Consider the following 23,313-nt stretch of genomic DNA (forward strand, 5'->3'; position numbering starts at 1 on the left):
TTGAGACAGGGTCTTGCTCTGCTGGGACCCAGGCTACAGTGTAGTGGCATGATCATGGCTCACTGCAGCCTCAACCTTCTGGGCTCAAGTGATCCTCTTGCCTTAGTCTCCTGAGTAGCTGGAACTGTAAGTAAGTGCCTCCATGCCTAATTTTCAAATTTTTGGTAAGGATGCTGTCTATGTCATCCAGACTGGTCTTTGAACTTCTGGCTTTAAGCAATCCTCCCACCTCAGCCTCTCAAAAAGTGCTGGGATTGCAGGCATGAGCCACCACACCTGGCCAAGGCCATTATTAAGAAAGTGGAAACCCAACACATAGAATGGGAGCAAATATTTGCAAATCATGTCATCTGATAAGAGTTTAGTAACCAGAATATAAAGAGCTCCTACAATTCAATAACAACCCAATTTAAAAATTGGAAAAGACTTGAACAGACATTTCTCTAAAGGATATACAAATGGTCAATAAGCACAGGAAAAGATGTTCAACACTGGTAATCATTTAGGAAAATGCAAATCAAAACCATAATGAGATACCTCTTCACAACTACTAGAATGGCACAGAAAGTGTGAAATAACAAGGGCTGCGGAGAATGTGGAGAGATTTGAACTCTTGTGCACTGTTTGTGGGAATGTACAAACGTGCAGCTCCTGTGAAAACAGTTCGGTGATTCCTCATAAAGCTAAACATAGATTAACCATAAGAGCGACCCAGCTAGTCTACTCCAGTGTATACAGCCAAAGGAACTGAGAGCAGGGGCTCTGACAGACACTTGATCTTAGCCAAAAGGGCAAGAAGCAATGTACATCAATTTTAATAGCAGCATTGTTAACAACAGCCAAAAGGTGAACACAATCTAACTATCCATCAACAAATAGAGTAACAAACAGAGCCAAACAGAATATTAGAATATCAGAAATAGAATATTATTCAGTCATAAAAAGAGTAAAGCTCTGACAGATGCTGTAATATGCATGAGCTGTGAAAATATTATACTAAATAAGCCCAACATAAAATAACAAATATTGTATACTTGCACACATATGAGGTACTTAGACTAGGTAAATTTACAAAGACAGAAAGTAGATTAGAGGTTCCCAAGGGTTAGACTAGGGAGGAAGGAAATGGGGTGTTGTTGCTTAAATAAGGTGGTGAAAACATTTTGAAAATACTGGTGATGGCTGCACAGTATTGTGAGTGTAATTAATGCCAGTGAATTGTGCATTTAAAAATGTAAATATGGCAAATTTTGTATCTTATCATAATTTAAAAAATTAATAATGTAATATATCAAAACCCACCGAGTTGTACAATTTAAGTGAATTACATGGTATGTAAATAATCTCAAAGATGTTTTAAAAGTGTATCTAATAGGTCCTGATACATATAGTAATTTAAAATTTATCACAAATTAATAACATCAAAACACCATCACCTTTCAAGTCTTTCAAGTATTGGACACCTACCATATATTTGTGTTACTTTATATATGCATTTCCTCCCATTTTTTCGAGTTAGGTGTATAAGAAACTTTTTTTTTTTTTTGGAGATGGAGTCTAGCTCTGTTGCCCAGGCTGGAGTGCAGTGGTGTAATCTCGGCTCAATGCAACCTCTCCCTCCTGGGTTCAAGTGATTCTCCTGCTTCAGCCTCCTGAGTAGCTGAGACTACAGGCGCCAGTCAACCATGCTCGGCTAATTTTTGTATTTTTAGTAGGCACGGGGTTTCAACATATTGGCCAGGCTGGTCTTGAATTCCTGGCCTCAAGGGATCTGCCCACCTCGGCTCCCAAAGTGCTGAGATTACAGGCATCGGCCACCGCACCTGGCAGGTTTTTTCTATCAATATTCTTGTTATCTGCTAGTAGGGATAAAGAGATCTTGGAGGGCCAGGCACGGTGGCTCAAGCCTGTAATCCCAGCACTGTGGGAGGCCGAGGCGGGTGGATCACGAGGTCAAGAGATCGAGACCATCCTGGTCAACATGGTGAAACCCCGTCTCTACTAAAAATACAAAAAATTAGCTGGGCATGGTGGCGCGTGCCTGTAATCCCAGCGACTCAGGAGGCTGGGACAGGAGAATTGCCTGAACCCGGGAGGCGGAGGTTGCAGTGAGCCGAGATCGCGCCATTGCACTCCAGCCTGGGTAACAAGAGCGAAACTCCATCTCAAAAAAAAAAAAAAAAAAAAAAAAAAAAAAAGAGATCTTGGAGGACCCTATCGAGGGCTTGACTACCATTTCTAACAAACTCCCTGAGTTTCAGACAGCTGACTTGAATGATTCTCAAACCAACCTGTTTATAAATTGCAGATTACTCCTATAAAGCTTGTATCCAATAATGCCAGAAGTTGGGAGGAAAGAGTTATGAAAACACATTATCCTCATTTGTACAATTAAAAAAAGTAATGTTTGAATTTTTGATGTAGGTGCCCAGAATTCAATTTTTTTAAATGACTAAGATGGGTGGAATCATATTTAACAGATAAAAAAGTACAACTAAAAACACTATGTAAAATATACAGGCAAATATGTATATAATGAATGTTCCATCTTTTTCAATGTACTGTTAACTTATTAATTCCAGAGAAGTAATAAAAAATATTTGAAACCAGAAACTAAAAGATGCCAGAGCTGGAGAAGTCTCTTATTTCATAAAAAGAACATTATATTTCTGGCTTATGAATGAACTTCTATATGATTTTGTACTTACTCTATTTGGGAAAGAAGGGACTATAACTTTTTTTTTTTTTATTTATCCTACAGAATATAAGAACTAGATCCAAGTTCACTAAAGTGCACTTGAAAGGTGTTATATTTTTAAACATAAATTGTTATTTGAATAAACATACACTACAAAGAAATCATTACAGCCATCACAGCAGGAGCAGAATTCCAGTCTCTATGAACAATCTTGCAATTCAAGTCCATGTGGAAATGGTAATTTCCTTTCTTGACGAGAAATACAGAAATGGTATTCATTATGATTAAGACCTTGTAAGAACAGAAATGTGGAAGTGTGAAGTTTATAATACTATAAACATGCTTATTACAGAAATATCACTGCAGAGTGGGCCTCAATTTTTTCAGTCTTTGCTCATCTTACAAGGGGTTGGAGTTTCATGTAATGACAGCTACACTGGCTTTGTAAGTAACAAAATCAGTGTCTTTTTTTCTTTTTCCATGGCCAAGTTTCTCTGTATTATGTGTACAATGGGTTAACAGAAAAAGAAAATCTTCAGATTTAAAGATATTCACAATGGGCACATGTTGGAAGGAAAATGCGTGTAGTGGTGGAGAATCTGGGGAAATTATTGGAGAAAGGAGGTATGTGAAGAGATTAGGAAGATAGCACGGACTTCAAAAAAAAAAAAAAAAAAAAAACAGCACTGCACAGAGTGATCACAGACTAAGTCTTTTATGGCAGAAAAATCGGTCACTGGGAAGTGTGGCTAGGTCTGCTGCATCTGAGAAGCTTGAATGAACCCCTCAGAGGAGTTCAGCTCCATGGGCACCATGCTCTATCTGTTCTGCATGCTCCATTATGTAAGCACATCATGAAAATGTGTCGGCCCACAAGATGGGGTGTTATGTATGGTGTGGCAATTTCTCACACGCTGATTCTTACCAAGTTTCAAGAAAAGAATGTGTGTGTGTGTGTGTGTGTGTGTGTGTGTGTGTGTGTGTGTGTGTGAGGCAAGTGTGTTTAGATCTAAGCCAGATGCCTCATGCCTATTGTATTCAGGTAGATGTGTTTGAAGCCTGTTGATGTGGGAAAGCAAGTTAACTACACACACATTCACCTCATTCCACAGTTTCCTGAGCAACACTGAGAAGTGCAGTCTCAGGCACTGATGATTTGTGTCCAGGCTAGTGCAAATTAAACGGAGTGAAAGAGAAAACACTGTTTAGACTGAGAAAGTGTTTTTAAAAGAACAGTAAAGCACAAAGGAAAATGTACTTGAAGAGAGGCTATGAACACACTGCTAACAAAAAAAGGATACCATTAGTAACATCTGGTAACATCCCCAAATGTTTATATTTTCAATTCACCAACCTTCAGCATCTTGTATGTATTTGAGAGGGGAACTTCAATTCATTTAACATGTTATAGTTCCCCTTCACAAGCCAGCACTGTACCACATCCATGTGGGATGAAAAGATGACTAAACCTCCAAACTTGATGTGTTTGTATCATCATAGAAAGCTATGAAGCTAAATTTAATCTTGGTTTTTAAAGTAATTACTTTTCTGAGGGAGCTTTTAGGAAGTACAAAAACACTGGAGCTGATATCCATCCTGGATATCATATGTTGATATCCATATGTAATTTTAAAAATAGACTCTTCGCTTGTTGTTACATCACTGCTAGGGTAGAGACTTTTGGGTTTCTGCTATGTGATCTACATATGACTCCATTCATGTCTTTTTCGACCAGGATAAACTAAGTAGCTAAATAAATTTGTCTTGAGGCAACGAAGCCGGTAAGTGGCAAAGTGGAACTTTTCAGATCTTGTGCTCTTAACTACTATGAAGAACATGGCTTGGCAAATTTTCTCTATAAAGGGCTAGAGAGTGTTTTAGGCTTTGAAACTATTCTATCTCTGTCACAATTACCCAGTTCTGCTGTTGTGGTATGAAAGCAGCTATAGACAGTGTATAATGAATGGGTGTGGCTATATCTTGATAAAACTTTATTCATAAAGGCAGGTAGTGGGCCATAGGGGAAGATGTGATTATCTTGCCAAATAAAGTTTTTTTTTGTTTGTTTTTGAGACAGGGTTTCACCCCTATGATGCAGGTGGGAATACAGTGGCATGATCATGGCTCATTGCAGCCTTGACCTCCTGCCTCATTTTTTGTATAAAGAGGTCTTTTTACATTGCCCAGGCTGGGCTTGAACTCCTGTGCTCAAGTGATCCTCTCACTTTCGTCTCCCAAAGTGTTGGGACTACAGGTGTGAATAACCACACCTGGTCACATCAGCTCTTGTAGGGCAGCAGTTGTGACTCTTACTTGTTTAATAGAGTGGCTGCATTTTGTTACCAATCACCAAGTGTTTCTCAGAATGGGTTGGGTATCTAGTTGTCCAGGATTTCAGTCTAGTTGGGGAGGGCAAGATCCTTTTCTAAGGACAAAGCAAATAATGCAAAGCTGTAGGGGTAGTAAAGAGAGGGCTATAAATTCTAAGTGCTGTACAAAGAGCTTAAAACTGGGTTACTATTACTAAGGATGGTGGGACTTCATTGGTCTATGAAGTTTTAAAAAAGGAAGTATTTCCTGAGTATTCACTATGTGTCCTATGTGTCAGGCATCATGCTAAATGTACACATATGTTACATACTACAGTATACAAAACAATCCCATGAGTTTGGTCCTAAAGCCCAGAAAAATCAAGTAACTTGATGGTAGTTCTACAAACAGGAAGTGTCAGAACTGGGATCTGAACCTAGGTAGACTGATTTCAGTGGTGTGCTCTTGACTTCAAAATTGTGTTCTGTCCCCAGAGAAAGGAGAGGCAGAGGTGGACTGTAACTAGGTGAAACAGAGAGGGGACGATAACAGCTGACACATAATTGGTCAAAACTACTCGATTGTTCCTTTTTCTGATCTATTTCAAAGCAGATGAGTTTCTTTTTCTATGACTTTAAGTATTACTAAGGAATGAAATGTTTCATGTCATTAAAACACAGGGCAAACAATAATTTCTACTGTATCAGTCCCAACACGCAGGCTGCACAGGGCAAGGGCAATAACGGTATGCTGTAGAGTGCATTAACTCCCACACTGTTGTCTGGAGACAAAACCTATTCACTGAGCTGTTGCTGAGTACTGACTTACCATCATATTCTGGGAAGTAGTCAACTAGATGGGAGTACATGATTTTCTCCTCTAGAAGATCTTTCTTGTTTAAGAACAGAATCACCGAGGAGTTCTGGAACCAGGGATATGTGATAATTGTTCTAAAGAGAGCCTTGCTTTCCTCCATTCGGTTCTGAAAAAAAAAAAAAATCAGAAAAACAAGGAGTAAATACGTGATTAATTTGTGAACTGTGTTTATTTTGTAAGTCCAACCCATCTTTTATATACATCCAGTTTTTGTAGCCCTGTGTTGGATTTGTCAGGATTTATACATGAATGATTCATGACACACATTGGCTGTTTTCATTATGCAAACTTTCAGGCTGACAAGCAGAAGACAGTAATAATAATACAAATTGGCTAAAATAGCTCTTACGGTTGAAAGAGAAAATAACTGAAAGCCTAGAAAATCATGTTGTGAATCTGGCACACTGTCATAAATTCCCACCAAAAACCATTCATTCATGACTAAACACTTGAGATCTGAACTAAGGACCAGATATCAGGCTTCATTTTGTATTTCTTCAGCTATATTTATTTGGGGCCTCACAATCAACTCTATTCTAAACAATCAAAACAGTCACTTCTTTGCCAAAAGCCTATCTATATTTCTAGATGTTTTCTAGAGTCATTACTCTACCCCCCCCACACCCTTCCTTTAGAAACACATGGAAAACGCTGTAAGATCATACATTTCCTGTTGATGAGTACATGCTTTCTCCCTATGTTTCGCTATACTATTAATACAGAATTGTGAAGATACACACAGTAATAACGTGGAGATAAAAATATATTTCTCACTTTCAGCATCTGTGAGTAAGTGTTCTCACCTGAAGCTACACTTTCAAGCCTACCTTGGTAACAGAAACCCTAAATGGATTCTCAAGGAAATTAGTCACCCTGCTACTATAAATGAAGATGCTATTTGAGGCTGTTCCTGAGTCAAATCATTCCTCTGAAAAAAACATACTTATCAGCCAAAAGCTACACGGCCTCCGAGCTTCTTTCGTCTCTCCTTACCATTCTTTCTCTCACAGACTCACCTCTCTAAATCATTCCCACACTTGGATTACAGATGAAGGCAGCAGATTTGGCAATTCTCCTTTCCAGAGGAGATAAAAGCCATGATATATGAGTACACTTCATCCTGCACACACTTTCCAACCTTGCTTCTTAGTTCTCCATGTTATGACTGGGTTTGTAGCAATGGAGAGGGCTGCCTGGCATCGTACCCACCTTCACTGCTAAGGGATGTCTTAAACCAGAGCATCCTCGTTCCCTGAGCTGGCTTGGTGCTGGGCTCTGATCCAGGCCCAAGTCACTTCGAGCTTCCCTCCCCTCATTTGTGGTAATCAGTTTAGCTAAGCATCTCAACTAGGCCAATTAACTTGAGGACTTTTGCTAGGAACTCTGGATCAGAGAACCTTGCCTTCAAGAGGCGTGTGGAAGAGGAATCATGAAGCCTCAGGAGCTTTTAGCAGCCATCCTGAAAAGTGAGTGAAAAGGAAATCGGGCCCTGCTCACCTGGGTTTTAACCGCTTGCCCCAACCAGAGCTAAGCTTGGTCATGCCTTTGGATTTGTCAGGAATTTTTTCAGCTAGTTGGGGTTGTGTTTTTCTGGTTTTTATCATACAAAATACTTCCAGTTGGTAAACCTGAATGTATCCTCCCTCCAAACTTATACAAGGAAGTGAATGAGAATGACTGAACAGACTGGCCATGAACACCTTGTGCTCAGCTTTTGCCTGCCTGCGGTAGGATGCTCCCTGAATTTCACAGTTAAGAGTTACAAAGGCCATGTATTGCTCCTCTGCATAACCCTTGACTGGTGTTCTGGAAACCTCCAGGGAACTCAGCTTTTACCAACTACAATAATCTGGATCCTGAGTATTTCTTCCCATTTTCTTCTCTAAAGTGTGCCAATTCAAATCAAGTTGAAAAGGCACACTTTTCCAAAGCAGATCTTTCCAAACCAGGCAAAGTCCATTGTCCCAATCTCACCAACCTGTTAATTTTGTGCCTACAATTGCATAGACAATTAAAATTAATGAAATATATGGGCTGATACAATGAAAGATATCATGGCTCAAGAGACAGTGTTTATCTCACTGCATGTGTTTCTCTTTTATATAAATCACATGCACAGACTTTAAACATATCTTTACTGTGTATAAGCATTTTACTGGTTCTCATAGCCAGTGATAAGATTTTAACCCTGGAAACAACATTAAGAAATAATACAGCTTGAGATGTTATAGGCTGAGAGTTTCAGAGCTGAAGAAAAATAAAGGCCTTAATAAGAACTGAAATAATTTTTTAAAAATTTAAAGAAGGTTAATTAGATAGTGACATCCCTGATGGGAGAGTGAAGTTTTTGTTTGTTTGTTTTTCTCCTGTTACTTATAGCTAGAGAAATTCTAGAAAGTCATGCTGTGATCTTCAGAGGAGCCCCATCTAAAGGTATGTACGCCTGGGCATCAACCCAGCAAGTCTCCGTTAGAAAGCCTTAGTATATTTAGCATTCTTTGGAAAGGGGTGTGATGGGCGCCCAAGGGAAGGGGCCCTAGTTGAGCCTTTTCTGGCTAGGGACCTCCAAGGGGAAGTGACTAGACCATGGGCAGAGACAGGGAAGGTGAGCCTGACTTTGCACTGGCATAGAAGTTACATCATGTCTCTCTGATTAACAATTTCCAGACTGGACTGGAGCCCCAGGCCCTAACGGAGTCTGCTGGGAGAGGGCCTTGTGCCACCCTGCAGGGTAGTGGCCAGGAGAGTGACTGAGCCCAGCACTGTGTTCCAGGGACAACTAGCTCAGGGTGCTGGCTGTCTACACCCAGTGCTGCTGCACTGGGGCTGCTCTGAGGCAGGTCCCACTGAAGCTCACCCATGTTTGCAGTCTGTGGCTACTCAAGGACATATCTTCATTCACCAGGTGTCATGTGGACTGAAGTCTGCGTTTCTAGCTCAGGGGAAAGCTAAAATGGGCAGATGAGTGGCAGATGAGATCAGCTTTCAACCAGGCCTGCCAAACTGAATCTCTGAGGGGAGACTCCAGGAATCTGCGTCTCACAAGCCCTCCAGGTGATTTGAATGCACACTCAACTTTGTGAAGCACTGTTCTGAAGATGGGCTTCTTCAGCATTAGTGTCACTCTCTAAGAATCACATGGGGGTCTCTTAAAACAAGGCTTCCGCTTCAGCATGGGGTGGAGCCCAAGGGTCTGCATTTCTAACAAGACTCTACTTTGCTGGAAGGTGCACAAAGCTTGCTGAGCCCGGGACAACGACTGAGGCGACGCTCTATCCCATTTTCATGATAAGAAGTGCAAGGTAACACGTAACAGCTGCACCTCTGATCCTGTGCAGAATTTTTTTTTTCTTTCCCAATTAAGATTCTTTATGCTATGCTATATGATGTTTTCCACTCCATAGTAAAAATTCCTCATGCCTTTACTTTTCCTTTATAGGAGAACAGTTACCAACCAACATGCTCTGTATCAAAGCCCTGGACTAAATCCTAAATGGACTAAATGAGATTTTCACAATGACTCATAAGGTAGTGGAACGTGCAGAGTGTGAAGCATAATCCACTTTGTTCAGTAAAAATTGAAATCTATGAGGGAACAGCACGTCCCTGGAGACTTTATGGCACCTGCTTTGCAGTAATCTGCCAGAGCATGACATTTCAAGAGGGATCAATGTACAAGCCATGTATATGACCCATAATAAAAAACAAGGTTTTGTTGACTCTGAAGACAGGTTTAAAGGCAGTCTGGGGTTTGGTGCTAACCACGCTCTCTTTATCTTGGGGTTTTTTTTTTTTTTTTTTTTTTTTTTTTTTTTTTTTTTTTTTTTTTTTTTTTTTTTTTTTTTTTTTTTTTTTTTTTTTGAGACGGAGTTTCGCTCGTTACCCAGGCTGGAGTGCAATGGCGCGATCTCGGCTCACTGCAACCTCCACTTCCTGGGTTCAGGCAATTCTCCTGCCTCAGCCTCCTGAGTAGCTGGGATTACAGGCACACACCGCCATGCCCAACTAATTTTTTGTATTTTTAGTAGAGACGGGGTTTCACCATGTTAACCAGGATGGTCTCGATCTCTTGACCTTGTGATCCACCCGCCTCGGCCTCCCAAAGTGCTGGGATTACAGGCGTGAGCCACCGCGCCCAGCCTATCTTGGGGTTTTAACCAGTTGGGAAATGTACAAAGAGGATACTAGTAAAGGTTTCTTCCCCTCCACCGAGATGGCGTCTCACTCTGTTGTCTAGGCTGGAGTGCAGTGGCACAATGTCAGCTCACTGCAACCTCTGCCTCCTGGGTTTGAGCGATTCTCCTGCCTCGGCCTCCCTAGTAGCTGAGACTACAGGTGCCCACCACCACACCTGGCTAAGTTTTGTATTTTTAGTAGAGACAGGGCTTTACCATGTTGGCCAGGCTGGTCCTGAACTCCTGACCTCAAGTGATCTGCCTGCCTCAGCCTCCCAAAGTGCGGGGATTTTAGGTGTGAGCCAACACATTGGGCAGGATACTAGTAAAAGTTTTACTATCCCAAACACAAGGTTCCTCATCAACAGGTTGGACCTGCACTCTGTGTGCGGCTTTAGGAAGGTTCTGTTAGTTGTCCTCACACACCACTCCTCTTGAGCTGGAAACAACTGGCCCTCCCGATGAACAGTGGCTTTGGTGCAGGTGAGAGAGCTGGACCAGGGAGAGCGGGGACAGGGTGGGCTGCCAGAAGTAGATCCTGCCTGAGCTCCACTTCCATAGAGAAGGGAAGACCAGAGAGGCCACAAAGGCTGAGGACAGGCTGTAAGCAAGTATCCATGGTATGTGTTCTAGTTGGTCTCTGTGCAGTCGCTTGCTTCAGGTACAGGAGGCCAAGGAAATGTCACACTCGCCTAGACCATACTGATAGATAAGTCACTCCTCCCATGGGCTGGAACCAGCCAAAGGGTAGACCACTAAACTGGGAAGCATTCACCCAATCCTTGGCCCTGAGGAGGAAGGACAGAGTACCTGCTCCCTGCTTTGTAATTGCAGTCAGGATAGTGTGACCCCTGAGTGTTCTACCATGACCCATCATCAGAGAAAGCCTTATTTGAGCCATCAGCAAAGGGTCTTAAACCTCTAATATTTAACATCTCAAATCAGTTCTCAAGATCTCTGATATCCTGAACATATTCCTTTTTAATGCATTTCCCTGTTAACATGTAATTGAGTAAGGCTGCCTACAGGGTGAAGCTACAAGTTCCGGTCTGGCATTCACAACTTAGCACTGTCTTTAATCTGAGCCTCTACACAAATGGTCTATTTTCCTGATAAACAAATTCCATGTCACCACTGCCACATGAATGCATGTTCGTTCTTGATCTGTGGCCTGCAATGCTGTCCCCACTTCTAATCCTTCAATATCCAGGTCAACCCAACTTCCCCAAGCAGTTATTCCCAGAGCCCCACTGGGCTTGCTCCTTCCTTCCTCCCATCCCCAGCACAGGTGCTCTATCCCTAGTTTGCCAGTGGTTCGGTAGATACATAGGAGAGCTTGTGAGATGCTGGCCATGAGCATGCTGCAGACACAGCCCTTGTCTTGGAAGACTGAAGAAGACAAGTATGCAATGCATCATTACAGGCCCACATGGTGGGACCAAAGCAATGATAAGTAGGGGAGGCTGGAGTGACACAGGAAGGAAAGGTTTGACAGTGCAGTGGATCAGGGAAAGTTGAAAAGCAAAGGTAGTTTCAAACTGATTCTTTATAGATGAATAAGAGCTTGCAAGGAGGAAAAGAGAGTAAACATCCCTTTGATTAAGGAAAAGGTTGGATCCAGTGGACACAGCCCAAGACCCCAACTGGAAGCTGGCTTTCTTCAGGCTATTGTCTGGCACAAATCTCTGCATAAAAATTACCAAAGGGCCTAAAGGGACAATAGTTCATGTCTATACACTCCGTATCCCTGTCGTCACCGAAGTCAACATTTGCTCAGCCGGCTGTCTTTCCTTATCCCTCTCTGCCAAATTGGTGCTTCCCTCTGTCAAAAGTCAGCATTAAACTACAGATTTGAGCATCCATTTTAGTAACTTTTGCAACTCCTCATTATCTTGACAATAAGAACATATTCTCACAAAATGCACTTACTTTCTGAGCAAAGACAAATTCACTCAGACCCTTAATTCTTTTACCTGATACAAGTTATCCACCTGTCTTTCTCCCTGGTGGTATTTTTTTTCTCCCATCAATACATTGATAGACTACATTGAATTACATTTCCCAAAAGGTCTAAAATGCACCCTTAAATGCAAACAAGACAGTTAAGAAATAAGCATGCATGAGGGCATTCATGACAATCATCATTGAGGGCCTGACAGTCATCTATGAGTTGTTCTCAGCTGACCTGAGGTAGGATGGATCCCAGAGAAACTGGGATGAAGCTTTCCAGGGTGCAGATGCTCTTGAGTCTCAAGGAAACACATAGGGTGCTGAGTGACCTTGAGTGATCCACAGACTCACTAATTAATGTCAGGAGCCAGTCAGGTGACTGATTCTGTGATGATAATTTCTGTATTCATAATTCTATGATTCTGTGTCCCCTAAGCTTTCTGCTAAAAAAGAATGCCAGGGCCATCTTGCCCTCTACTTAATTGACTGAAGTCCGGATATACAGACACAATGAATACACAAGCATGTCTATAAAGTCTACTGCTCAGTAGAAGGGAAAAGCACATAGTTTATGATGTCTTATGATATTTTAAACCCAGATTTTGAGAGTTATACGTTAAGGTAACATCTGCTGGACACATCTACACTCTAAATTTTTATACCTAGTAGCTGACAGGGCCTCATTCCATACACTGCACGTGATGAATCATGCTAATACCAGGTATCATTTTCATTGGCACCATTTCTGGTTATGAAATTGACAAGAAAAAGAGACTGTCAGGATACAGGAATTTTATGCTCCAGAATTCATACAAGGCTATTTTAAAAACACTCTTCACTCTCTTTTTTAAACAAGACATTCCAAACCTATACTCTCCATTTTTAATTGCCATAACAAGCTTCACTATTTCTTCTCAGACATAACTCACTAAAGAATACCTTATAGATTACTTTATTAAAGGTCATTATTACTTTTAAAAAGCCAGACCAGTTGATTTACTTTCTATGTAACGACCCATAATGTAAAATTTGAATCAACTGGCCAGGTGCAGCGGCTCACGCCTATAGTCCCAGCACTCTGGGAGGACGAAGTGGGCAGATCACGAGGGCAGGAGTTTGAGGCCAGCCTGGCCAACATGGTGAAACCTGTCTTTACTAAAAGTACAAAAATTAGCCTGGCATGGTGGCGTGTGCCTGTAGTCCCAGCTACACAGGAGGCTGAGGCAGAAGAATCGCTTGAACCTGGGAGGTGGAGGTTGCAGTGAGCCAAGATCGCGCCACTGCACTCCACCCTGGGTGACAGAGCGAGACTCTGTCTCAAAAAAAAAAAAAAAAAAAAGAATATTATCATTTGTAGCTTATCAAATATTGAAGAATTTGAAAAATCTGAACATACTCTCTCAGGTGTTTATCTCATTTGTCTGTGTCTACTGGGTAAATAAATGCAACAACCGAGAAGACAAATAACTCCAAAGCTGTATGAAAAAAAATTTACAACCCTGGCCTTCTGCATATTTCTTTCCTCCCTTGATTGTTTAGGGAAAAGTTTGCTGTGTTTGACTCTGTATCTCCAGCAGGATCACACTGCTATATGTCCTATCTGGTGTCAAGGCTGTGAGAATTCAAAATACATTTTATGCCAAACTCCTGCTGTTAGGGAGGGAGGTGGAAAGAGGAAAAAAGTATAAGAATTCACATGAGAATCTGCTGTATGGAAATGTGCTCCAGGTTATCTGGCAAGGAGAGGATGCTGACATGGCAATGTGGCCCAGGGTTGAGCTAGGGATCTCAGTGGAAACAAGACTCTGTTTCAGATACTATGTCCTTGGGCAAGTAGCTAAGTATCTCTGTGCCTTGAATTCCTCATGTATCTCCCAGGGTTTGTGAGGATAGATGAGACAATGCATGCCAAGCCCCTGGCTGTGGCCTGAGCACACAGTAGCCTCTATCACTGATGGCAAAATAGCTGCATAAAGAACCTCATGGTGAGGCAATCTCTCAACTCTCTGACCAAACTGTAAACTCAGTGAAATCTTTCCAGTCCCTGGAACTGCACATAGTTAATTCATTCATGTCATCAAATCCAGGCATATCTGATTTATAGAAAACTGGAAGTCATCAGGTTTCTGCCAATTTCCCTCACATAGAGAACGTTTCCTTCTAAGCTTCTCCACCCGTTAAAGGGGAGAATCTTCAAAATCTCTAAAGATGCTCAATATGCTCAACCCCAGAGGAAACCAAGAAAACAAAAGATAGAATATACAAATGGAGTAGGTGGAGTAAGAAATAATTAAAGACAGGTTCCTAGCCATTACACTTCTGCTATTCAAATCACACAGCCGGGAGGGAAATGTTAAGAACGTCAAACTCAGCTGGATAGATATTATTTCCTTGATAATTTTCTTAGTCTTTGCAAACCTTTGCAAGTGATTATTTGAGATCAAATTTGGCATACTCACTAGGCTTCCTGAAGATTTTAATATTATAGTTTCTGCATATGCATCAATGTATTCTACTTGCATAGGATGTTTAGAGAAGAAAAGAAATGGAACATATTTGCCTATTTCCTGCAGGTCTGAGGTTCCTAAGCAATGAGATGTGGTCACATATGAGGCCCCTATAATGTGAAGTGGTGCAAACCAGAGTGTGTTTGTTGTAGGAGGAAAGTGGAGGAGGAAAAAAGGAAGGCAGAATTAGAGACTGGGGATCAAGGAGAGACAAAAGAGAACGGAGAGCCAGAACATGAGTGACAGGAAATAAGACAAATGTGTAACCCTTTCCAATGTGGAAGCCTCCAGTCTTAGAACTTACAGAGGTAGGACTAACAGAGATGAATGGATTAATACTTTCTAGTATTTCAGTTCAGTCAAGTGGCCAACCACCTCCTTTCAAAGTCTACTGCACAGCGCATTGATCTTTCTACTTAGCAATTATCCTATGTGTCACTTTATGCTTATTTTTTATGATTAGATGTCAAGGATCTGAAATCTATCCTTAACTTACACATATAAATTCCTTTCCTCTTCTCATAAGGGTTAGTTACTGAGAGTCAGGTATTTAATGCTTTGTGTATTCATGACACTGACTTTTCAATTCATTGAATTTTCCCTCCTCCTTCCGGTACTCTGTCCACATTCATTATTCTGTGCTATCATCTCGTGGCACCAGCAGCTCAAGAGAGACCTCCCTCTCCTTGCCCTCTGATGTAATGTCTGATGGCCAAAGCAACTGCCACCACAGCCTTTTAAAAATTGCTCTATCGCACTGCAAACTCAAATCCTATGTGTTGTCACTGTCATTGTCAGTGACATTTTAAGTGACATTTCCCTCTACTAAGTACTGGGTAATTGTCCTTACCTGGTCTAACAGGCATTCCTTCCAGCCTGAATCTCATGATGATTAATGCTTCCTACTTTTCAAACTTGTCTAAGTTGATGGCTGTAATTTGTTTCCCACAAGCTATTGGAAAAGGCATTCCTTTTTTGCATAATTAAGATATAGATTTACCTTCACACTTTAGTCAGAACAATAACTTACTCAGCATCTCAATCTTTTCCAACTCCTTGGGTTATGTCCCTAATTCATATAAAACAATATTTCAGCAATAACCAACAGAGTGGCCTTGAGATGTTGCCCCAAGCTAATCATCAAAAGAGCCAATGAGACAACTAGACAGACCTATAGTAAGCGGCTACCTGAATGGGTGGACTCTAATTTTGAACTTCGATGGACACATTAGCACTGTGTCAAGAGCACAAAGGTACAACTTGGCTGAACAGGCATCTGTTCCCATGCATCCTAGGACATTTGCTTGTAGAAACAGCTCATTTGCTCAGATCCGCTTAGTATCTCTTTGCCAGATTTAGCCAGAAGCAGATACAAATGAACTTAAGGCAGACAATAAAGAGGGACATACAGATTATTCCTGTAGACACTAGTGCTGCCTCTTTTCCTTGAGTATCACTAGTGAGGCACAGTGAGCATTTAATGTTGGCTCCAGGGTATAAAGTGAAGAAGGCCAAAAGAATGCATTTGTAACCTATCTGTTTGGAATTGTGAAGAGTAAACAGAGGACATGGTGGTGTGGTCATTTTAAATTAATATAAAAATACTACAGTTTTTATTCAATTTGTAACATATAGAACATATTTGCATGTATACATGGTTTGTGAAAACACCTGCAAGAGTGCATTCCAATTCAATAGTGCTCCATTCCCTAAGAATCTGAGTTTCTGATATTCAGATACAATCTAAATGTTAATAGCACAACACACACACACACACACACACACACACACACACACACACACACAACTCAACTGTGGAGAGTAAATTTAATTGGTGGCAGGAAAATTGCTTGAACCCGGGGGGCGGAGGTTGCATTGAGCTAAGATTGTGCCATTGCACTCCAGCCTGGACAATAAGAGCAGAACTCCATCTCAAAAAAAAAAAAATTAATTGGTTTTTCCCCAAGTTATACTTGTATTCATTTCTACATTAAAAAAATCATTTGAAATAAAGTTTAATTTTTCTTTTATAAAATTAATATGTGGTCATGATAGAACATTTAAAATTAACAGTAGGAAAAGAAAAAAAAAATTCCATGGTTGAACTGCCCACATAAAACTATTTTATTTTTGTTAATCTTTGTTTTCTTCTAGTCTTTGAGAGCTATGCATAATTTTGGAGATTATTTTATATCAGTACATCCAAAATAACTTTATGAGATAATGAAAAGCCATTTTTGTATTGTTGTCTAACTCAGAAGCCACTAGTTACATGTGGCTACTGAGCACATAAAATGTGGCTAATGCAACTAAAAAAATGATTTTTAAATTTATTTAACTTCAATTTTAACTAAAATTAAAATTTAAAGTTACAGAGGGTCTGCAGCTACTATATTAGTGCAGATTTAAAGGACTGTGGCCCCCTAGATGTAAAATCTTATGTTCTGTATTTTGCTCTTAACATTATAATCTAAGATTCTTTTTTTTTTTTTGGTCAAATTCTTAAGTTATAGTGGGCTTAACTGTACTTCTATTGTAAAATATTTAGTTTTTTGGATACTATTATAAATAGCACTATAATTTACAACTTTGTACAAATTTTCATGGTTGAAATTTTCTATGTAACAGCATATCAAAGCATATTGTAAATTTTAAGGCTCTTGGTTACAGAATGCCAAACAGCTTTCCGCAGGGGGTGAACTAACTTATCATCTCGTAGTGATGCGTGAACTTACTTGTTTGATTGTTTCCTTTTAAGTGGGAGATCTACCCTTTTATAATCTTTTCCATATCAAATTACATGTGGCATGAAATGACACGTCAAGGTGAAAAAAATGACAGCTTGCTGTCTTGATTAGAATTTCTTTGAACAGCAGTGAGGTTGAAGATCTTCCAACAGATTACTTACTAAAATGTAGTATTTTCTCTTTTTGAGAATTGTCTGCTCCTGTCTTTTTCTTCATGAAAATCAGTCTGCTCACATTTTTTTGCTCTTAATGTTTTGTTATACATTTGCAGGCAGTCTTTATATACTGAAGACATTCACCATGATTTTAATGTTTCTTACTAACTTGTCATTTTGAATGTTTCAAAGAAGTTATCAGGAAAATGCTTGAAATAAGATTAAAACAGGTTTGATATTTCTAAGATTGGCTTTTCTGAACTTAGAAAACAGTTCTACTTTTACAAAAATCAAACATCAATTTCCCAATGGGTCTTTTCCTTAAAGTCTGCTCAGTTTGTGACAGTACCTAACTTACTGAATATAAGCCATTGCTCATCTTGAAACAGCATTTTGCAAACCCATAGAAGAACTGTTCACAAGAGCAAAGTGTGTTTGGATGTCAGCTTCCTTTGTTGCACTTGTCCACTTTCTGATCTTATAGTTGACAAACAGTGACCTGGCCAAACTGCAGGACACTTTGGATAAAAAGAAACGGAACAACACTGTGTGGATGCAGAGGTAAGGGACTTAACAGAAAGCAGGCTTGGATGACACAACTGAGCTGGGAAACCCTAATGTCCCAGGAAGGCTTGCTCTAGCTAGTAAACCAGCAATGCACATATCAGCACATCAGACAGAATCTGAACAAATTTTCAGTGTGTTATGCCACTAAAGTCTACATTTGGGGGAAATAAGGATGAAATAAATAACCCCAAACAATTCAGTAAAATATTTCTTTTATCGTCTCAAAATATTTTTATGAATAGGTCAGTTTGGCCCAGAAACATGTGGTTGCCTAATTCTTTGGCCAACATGATAGGATGGTATCAGTGGATAAGAATTTGGTGTGCCTTGTTTCCAAACAGGTAAGTTCAAAGGACTTGTATGACCCCTGAGCCTTGTTTAATGAGGTGCCACTGTCCTGATGTGCCCATGACCATGTCCACACTGAAGTTCTTTTATCTTTTGGTTTCTAAGCTTTTTCTCTCCCCTTTGTTTATCCACCAAAGACTGTAAGCATATGGCGAGCATTTCCCTTAGGCAAAATTGGACAGACGGTAAAATAGGGAAGTAACATAGGCAATCAGAGTAAGTTGGGAACTGAAGGATGGCAATAAGCACATACACTGATCACATGACAAGAAAGCAGGTACAAGCTGTTGGCTTAAAAGACTTTTCGTAGAAAATACATAAAATATTCTGAATATAAGTCCTTTAAAAATGAGTTTAGTATATTATATTCCTAAGGCCATGTTATGTTATTTTTAAATAATAATTTGTTATATAAATGTTTTTCTTTCCAGTCTTCATTTTCAGGAACAATACATGATGAATTTTTCAGACTCTGATATGTATTTTTGGCTATATGAATGTTATTATTTTATATAAAGCTTAACATTAATGATAACTAGCATTTCTTTAGTGCAAATATGCTCTAGACATTGCTAAGAGCATTTTGGTGTGTAAAGGGATTGGGAAGCATTTCTACAAAGGGTCAGATAGTAAATACTCTAGTTTGTCAGCCATACTGTCTCTGTCATAATTACTCGACTCTGTCCATGTAGCAGGAAAGCATCTCTAGACAATTACACAACAAATGAGTGCAGCTGGGTTCCAACAAAACTTTCTTTGGATGTTGAAATTTGAATTTCAAGTAATTTTCATGTGTCATAAAAATTCTTACTTTTTTTCAACCATTAAAAAATGTAAAACCCAAATTAATTTGCAAAGTGTACTATAACAGACAGTGGGCTGAATTTGGCCTGTGGGCCACAGAGTTTACTGACTCTTGCTGTGTAACAGCATTTAATTCTTGTATGGCATAAGACTGATAAAAAGGAAGTTGAGTGACACACATAGAAGGTAGGTAAGCAATTATCACAGCTACTTGAACTATTAGCAACATTCCAATTTTTATATATGTATTTAAAAGTCTAAGAATATTTACTTATAATTTATGTTTGTAAAATTTATTATGTACAACAAAGCAGATATATGGAAATAAAGCAAAAGTAAGGTCTTCCTTAATAAATCTGTCATTAAATCTTTGAGCCTTAATTTTCTCCTTGTGTTTTTTCCCCATATTGTTTCTAAATTTACTTTCTTTTTTTTTTTTTTTTTTGGGAAAAGCATCCACTTTCTTTCTTCCCATGGCACAGAGGATGCAACATAGGAAAGGCAATCAGTGTTTTCATTCATTCAATTAACTTTTAGTGTCAGGGCAGTATATTCAGTCAGATGTACAAATGTAAAAAAAAATGCCTTTCCAGATGTTTTAATATCATATATCTGGCACTTTAAATCAGTAAATTTACTGTAAAACAGTTTTCATTTGAAGATATGGATAAACTTTTCATAATACTTTAAGCAGCTTAAAAAATTCTATAAATATTCTTTGTTAATGAGAGACTAATAATAATCTGCATGTGGATTTACTCCATCCCCATTTGACTCTCAATTCTTCCAGAAGAATGACTGACAAGTGAAGGAGGGCAGGGGCAATAAACATGAAATAAACATAACTGGCAAGTGAAGGAGGGCAGGGACAATAAAACACTCAGTTTTGGTTTCCGTATCTACTAAAAGGTATGATTATGAGATGTTTTTTGGGTAAACTCTCGGCTAAAATCCTGTTTCATCTGTAGACTTCAATGATTTATTTTATCCATGTTCTATTACCAGTGCTTTTTGACAGTGCACACTAGAGCAAGGCCCTGGCACCTTTAAAAGCAATGTTTACTGTTTGCTTGAAAAATCAGTGTCACCATCTTGACTTACTGGTAGATAGAACAAATTCACTCAAATACATGTGGGTTTATTCAAAAGGACCCCCCTTCCCGGAAAACTGTTAAATGCTCAATCAGCTTTGCACTAAGAAGCTTTGAGAAAAAAATGGGCTTTTTCTCTCCACCTCCTTTTTAAACCCAGCATTCCGTACAATGTACATGTGACTAATAAATATAGAAGGTGGAAATGGTATAAAATTTATGAAGAACTAAGTATTTTTGGACAAAAAGCATTAATTACACCCATGATAAACTGAGAAATGGTTGTAAAGTGTTAAGTTTGAAGGTTTGAATATTTTGCCCCAGATAAGAATTTTCTTCTCTTTACTCTTTATTCTGAGAAAAGTTTGCAGAATAGTTTTCAACATTTTAAAGTTTTTTTTTAATTTGCATTATGATCTATTACTAAGGCAGTCAGAAGACCAAAACAAAAACAAAAACAAAACCAGTGTTCCACTAGGTAAGAAAATTGTACTTTGTTAGGAGGTTAAGAGATCTCTTCCAGAAGCTATTAAACAAAAACAGACCTTTAAATATAACTAACAGAAACATACAAATCACACATAATCAGCTCCTTCTACAATGAAGGACTGTGGGGTGGGATGGAAGATCATTCAAGCATCATGAAGAAAGCAGACGGCTTTGAAAGACATGAGGGAAAACCTGGGGACATGAGTACATGCACAAATGCCAGTGATTTACTTGGGAAAAAATGCTGGGTAAAAGATGAGGGAAAGCTGTGCCACAGTCACCAGTACAGAATCATCACTACAGCAGGTGTTACTACAAAGATCAGCAGGAGATGGCCTACGGTTGGCATGGGGCCATGAAAGACTGTATCAGACTTCAAACCTCTGAGGTGAAGTAACTCTTCAGGTATCCAGATAATAGAAATAGGTTGGAAAAATTCTGAACTTACAAGTGTCTTGAAAACTAGAGTATTTAAATAAGGATTAAGGGAGAAGGGATCAGAACCAATTCTATTGCTGAAACAGACCAGATGAGGGAAATGAGCACTGAAGATCTGAAAGCTGCCACAGAGGCAGAGAGAGGCAGTAAGAGTTCAACTATTGAGTAAGAATAATGTGTGTTATGAGCTGGCTGATATCCTCTTCGATGGGCTGCTCTTTTTTTTTTTTTTTTTAAACTGACTGATAGTTATGATATACTTGTTAAATAGTACATTTCTAAGGTTTTGTAAGTTTATAAGCTGTAAGGTTTTATTCAACTACAAAAACAATCTGAAATTCCCCAAACTGTTTCCACCCACACCAACATCTTCCTAAAGGTTTGAATAAGTGATTAAGGAACTGTTGCTCCTCTTCTAACTCTCAGCTTCCCAGTGGAAGTCAGAAACTGAATGCAGAAGGAATTCTGGCAGTGACCATGTGCTCATAACAGCTGTGAGAAAATAAAAGGTATACTGATTTATCTATCTCCTCTGACTTTAGAAATGTAATTTAATAGCAATTAGGATCAGCGTGCAAGAAATCATACATGGTCTAAATTGCCCTTAAAAAGTACATTTTGAATACACTCCATGGTGACCATGAGACCATCTTGCCATTCCATATTTCTGATACAGACCGCCATTCTCTTAGTGGTAGAAAAGCCATGGTTACTGTAGTGAAGGATGAAGTTTGGTTTTGTATCGTGTTTGCAGTTAGGGGCCTTGTTGAACAAGAATTAGTGTCACTGAACTAGGCTTGCACTTTGGAGTGAGAAGTGCTCACACTACGTGAGGCATCCAGGAACCAAGACCAACCGTGGGAACAACAGATTCCATTTCTCCGTCACATTATTTGACTGCATGCCCTCATTTGATGAAGGGCAGCCCCAGAGCCTTTTGTATAATTTACTCCCTCTTAGTTCTCCCCGAACCCCTTTTTCCTGGGCACCTATAACTATATTCTTACAAATCCATGATGTGACTCTACTATGTAATTACATAGTGTGTGTCTCTAAAAGTAACGCCAGCCCTGAAAGGTTTAGACAGTCTGAAAGAGATGATTTGGTCTGCTTAATCCAATGCATTCTGATGAAGGTGAAAGGGAGTTTCCAAAATCACTGTAGCTACAAAGGAAGCTTTCCAATAATTTAAACTTTTAAAAGGATAAAATGGGGTGGGCAGAGGGCTATGAAGAAGATTCCATAATCAAGGATAATTAGGTAATATAATTACTTGTAAGAATTACCATCATGCTGTATGTGCTTAGTAGGCACTCAAAACTTGTTAAATAACTAAAGGTAAAAACTGAAAATGACTCAACACTTCTGAAAAATGCCCAGGGCAACTTGGATTCGAATAAAATCTCCAGGAACTTCCAGGAAAAAATTATTTACTTCATTCTGTTCCCTGAGACCCCAACAAAATGAAACAACAATAACAACAAAACTTAATGAAAAAACTGGGAAGTAATTCAAGCCACAGATGTAGTAGGGTGTCTGCCAAATATGTGGTATCTGTAGTGAACCCAGAAAGGATGCTGAAAACTATTAAAGCACCTTTCCATACTTCAATCAGGCTGAGATTTGTCTGAGTAAATGATAGGGTCTGGAGACACTCAAGTGATAATGCTTACTAACACAGAAGAGTGGAGGACCAAACTGGTTCAGTTCCATGATAGGCAGGGAAAAGCCCAGTAGGCACCTAGTTCTGTAACTGGGCTGAATAGGAGGCAGGATAGATGGGAGAAACAGCTGGGTTCTGCCATCTTAACACTCTCCAACACGCAGACTCCTAACCCAGGGAACTGCCTGGAGAGGAGGCAGGGAGGAAAGCTGTTTAGTGCTTCACTGCTATAAAACATGTAGGAATACCAAATCTTTGAAGAAAATCTCCAGCAGAAAATACTGAGACCTAAGCAAACACACCGGAGGTGGGTAGGCAAGGGGGAGAAGAAAACAGAGATCAATGTAAAGAGATCAATGCAAAAAACTTAAAATACTTTAAAGTGCAAAAAAAATCCTCAAAGATCTTTCTGAAAGAAAAATAGGATGCTGGTACTGACTTAAGAAAGGAAACATTAGGAGAATAAAAAGATCTCTTAGGCTTAAAAAAAAAAAA

The 23,313-nt window shown here is 39.5% G+C and overlaps 1 protein-coding gene across 1 annotated transcript in view; it reads right to left on the reverse strand.

Moving 5' to 3' along the window:
- Positions 1-23,313, reverse strand: part of GNAQ (G protein subunit alpha q) — a 328,594-nt gene that overhangs the window by 6,769 nt on the left and 298,512 nt on the right. The window contains exon 6 of the mRNA XM_017543283.2: positions 5,837-5,990. Within this exon, the coding sequence (XP_017398772.1) occupies positions 5,837-5,990 (154 nt within the window). The remainder of the gene's footprint in view (positions 1-5,836; positions 5,991-23,313) is intronic.

Source organism: Cebus imitator, unplaced genomic scaffold, assembly GCF_001604975.1.
Source record: "Cebus imitator isolate Cc_AM_T3 unplaced genomic scaffold, Cebus_imitator-1.0 Scaffold150, whole genome shotgun sequence".
In the NCBI taxonomy this organism is placed as follows: Eukaryota; Metazoa; Chordata; class Mammalia; order Primates; family Cebidae; genus Cebus; species Cebus imitator.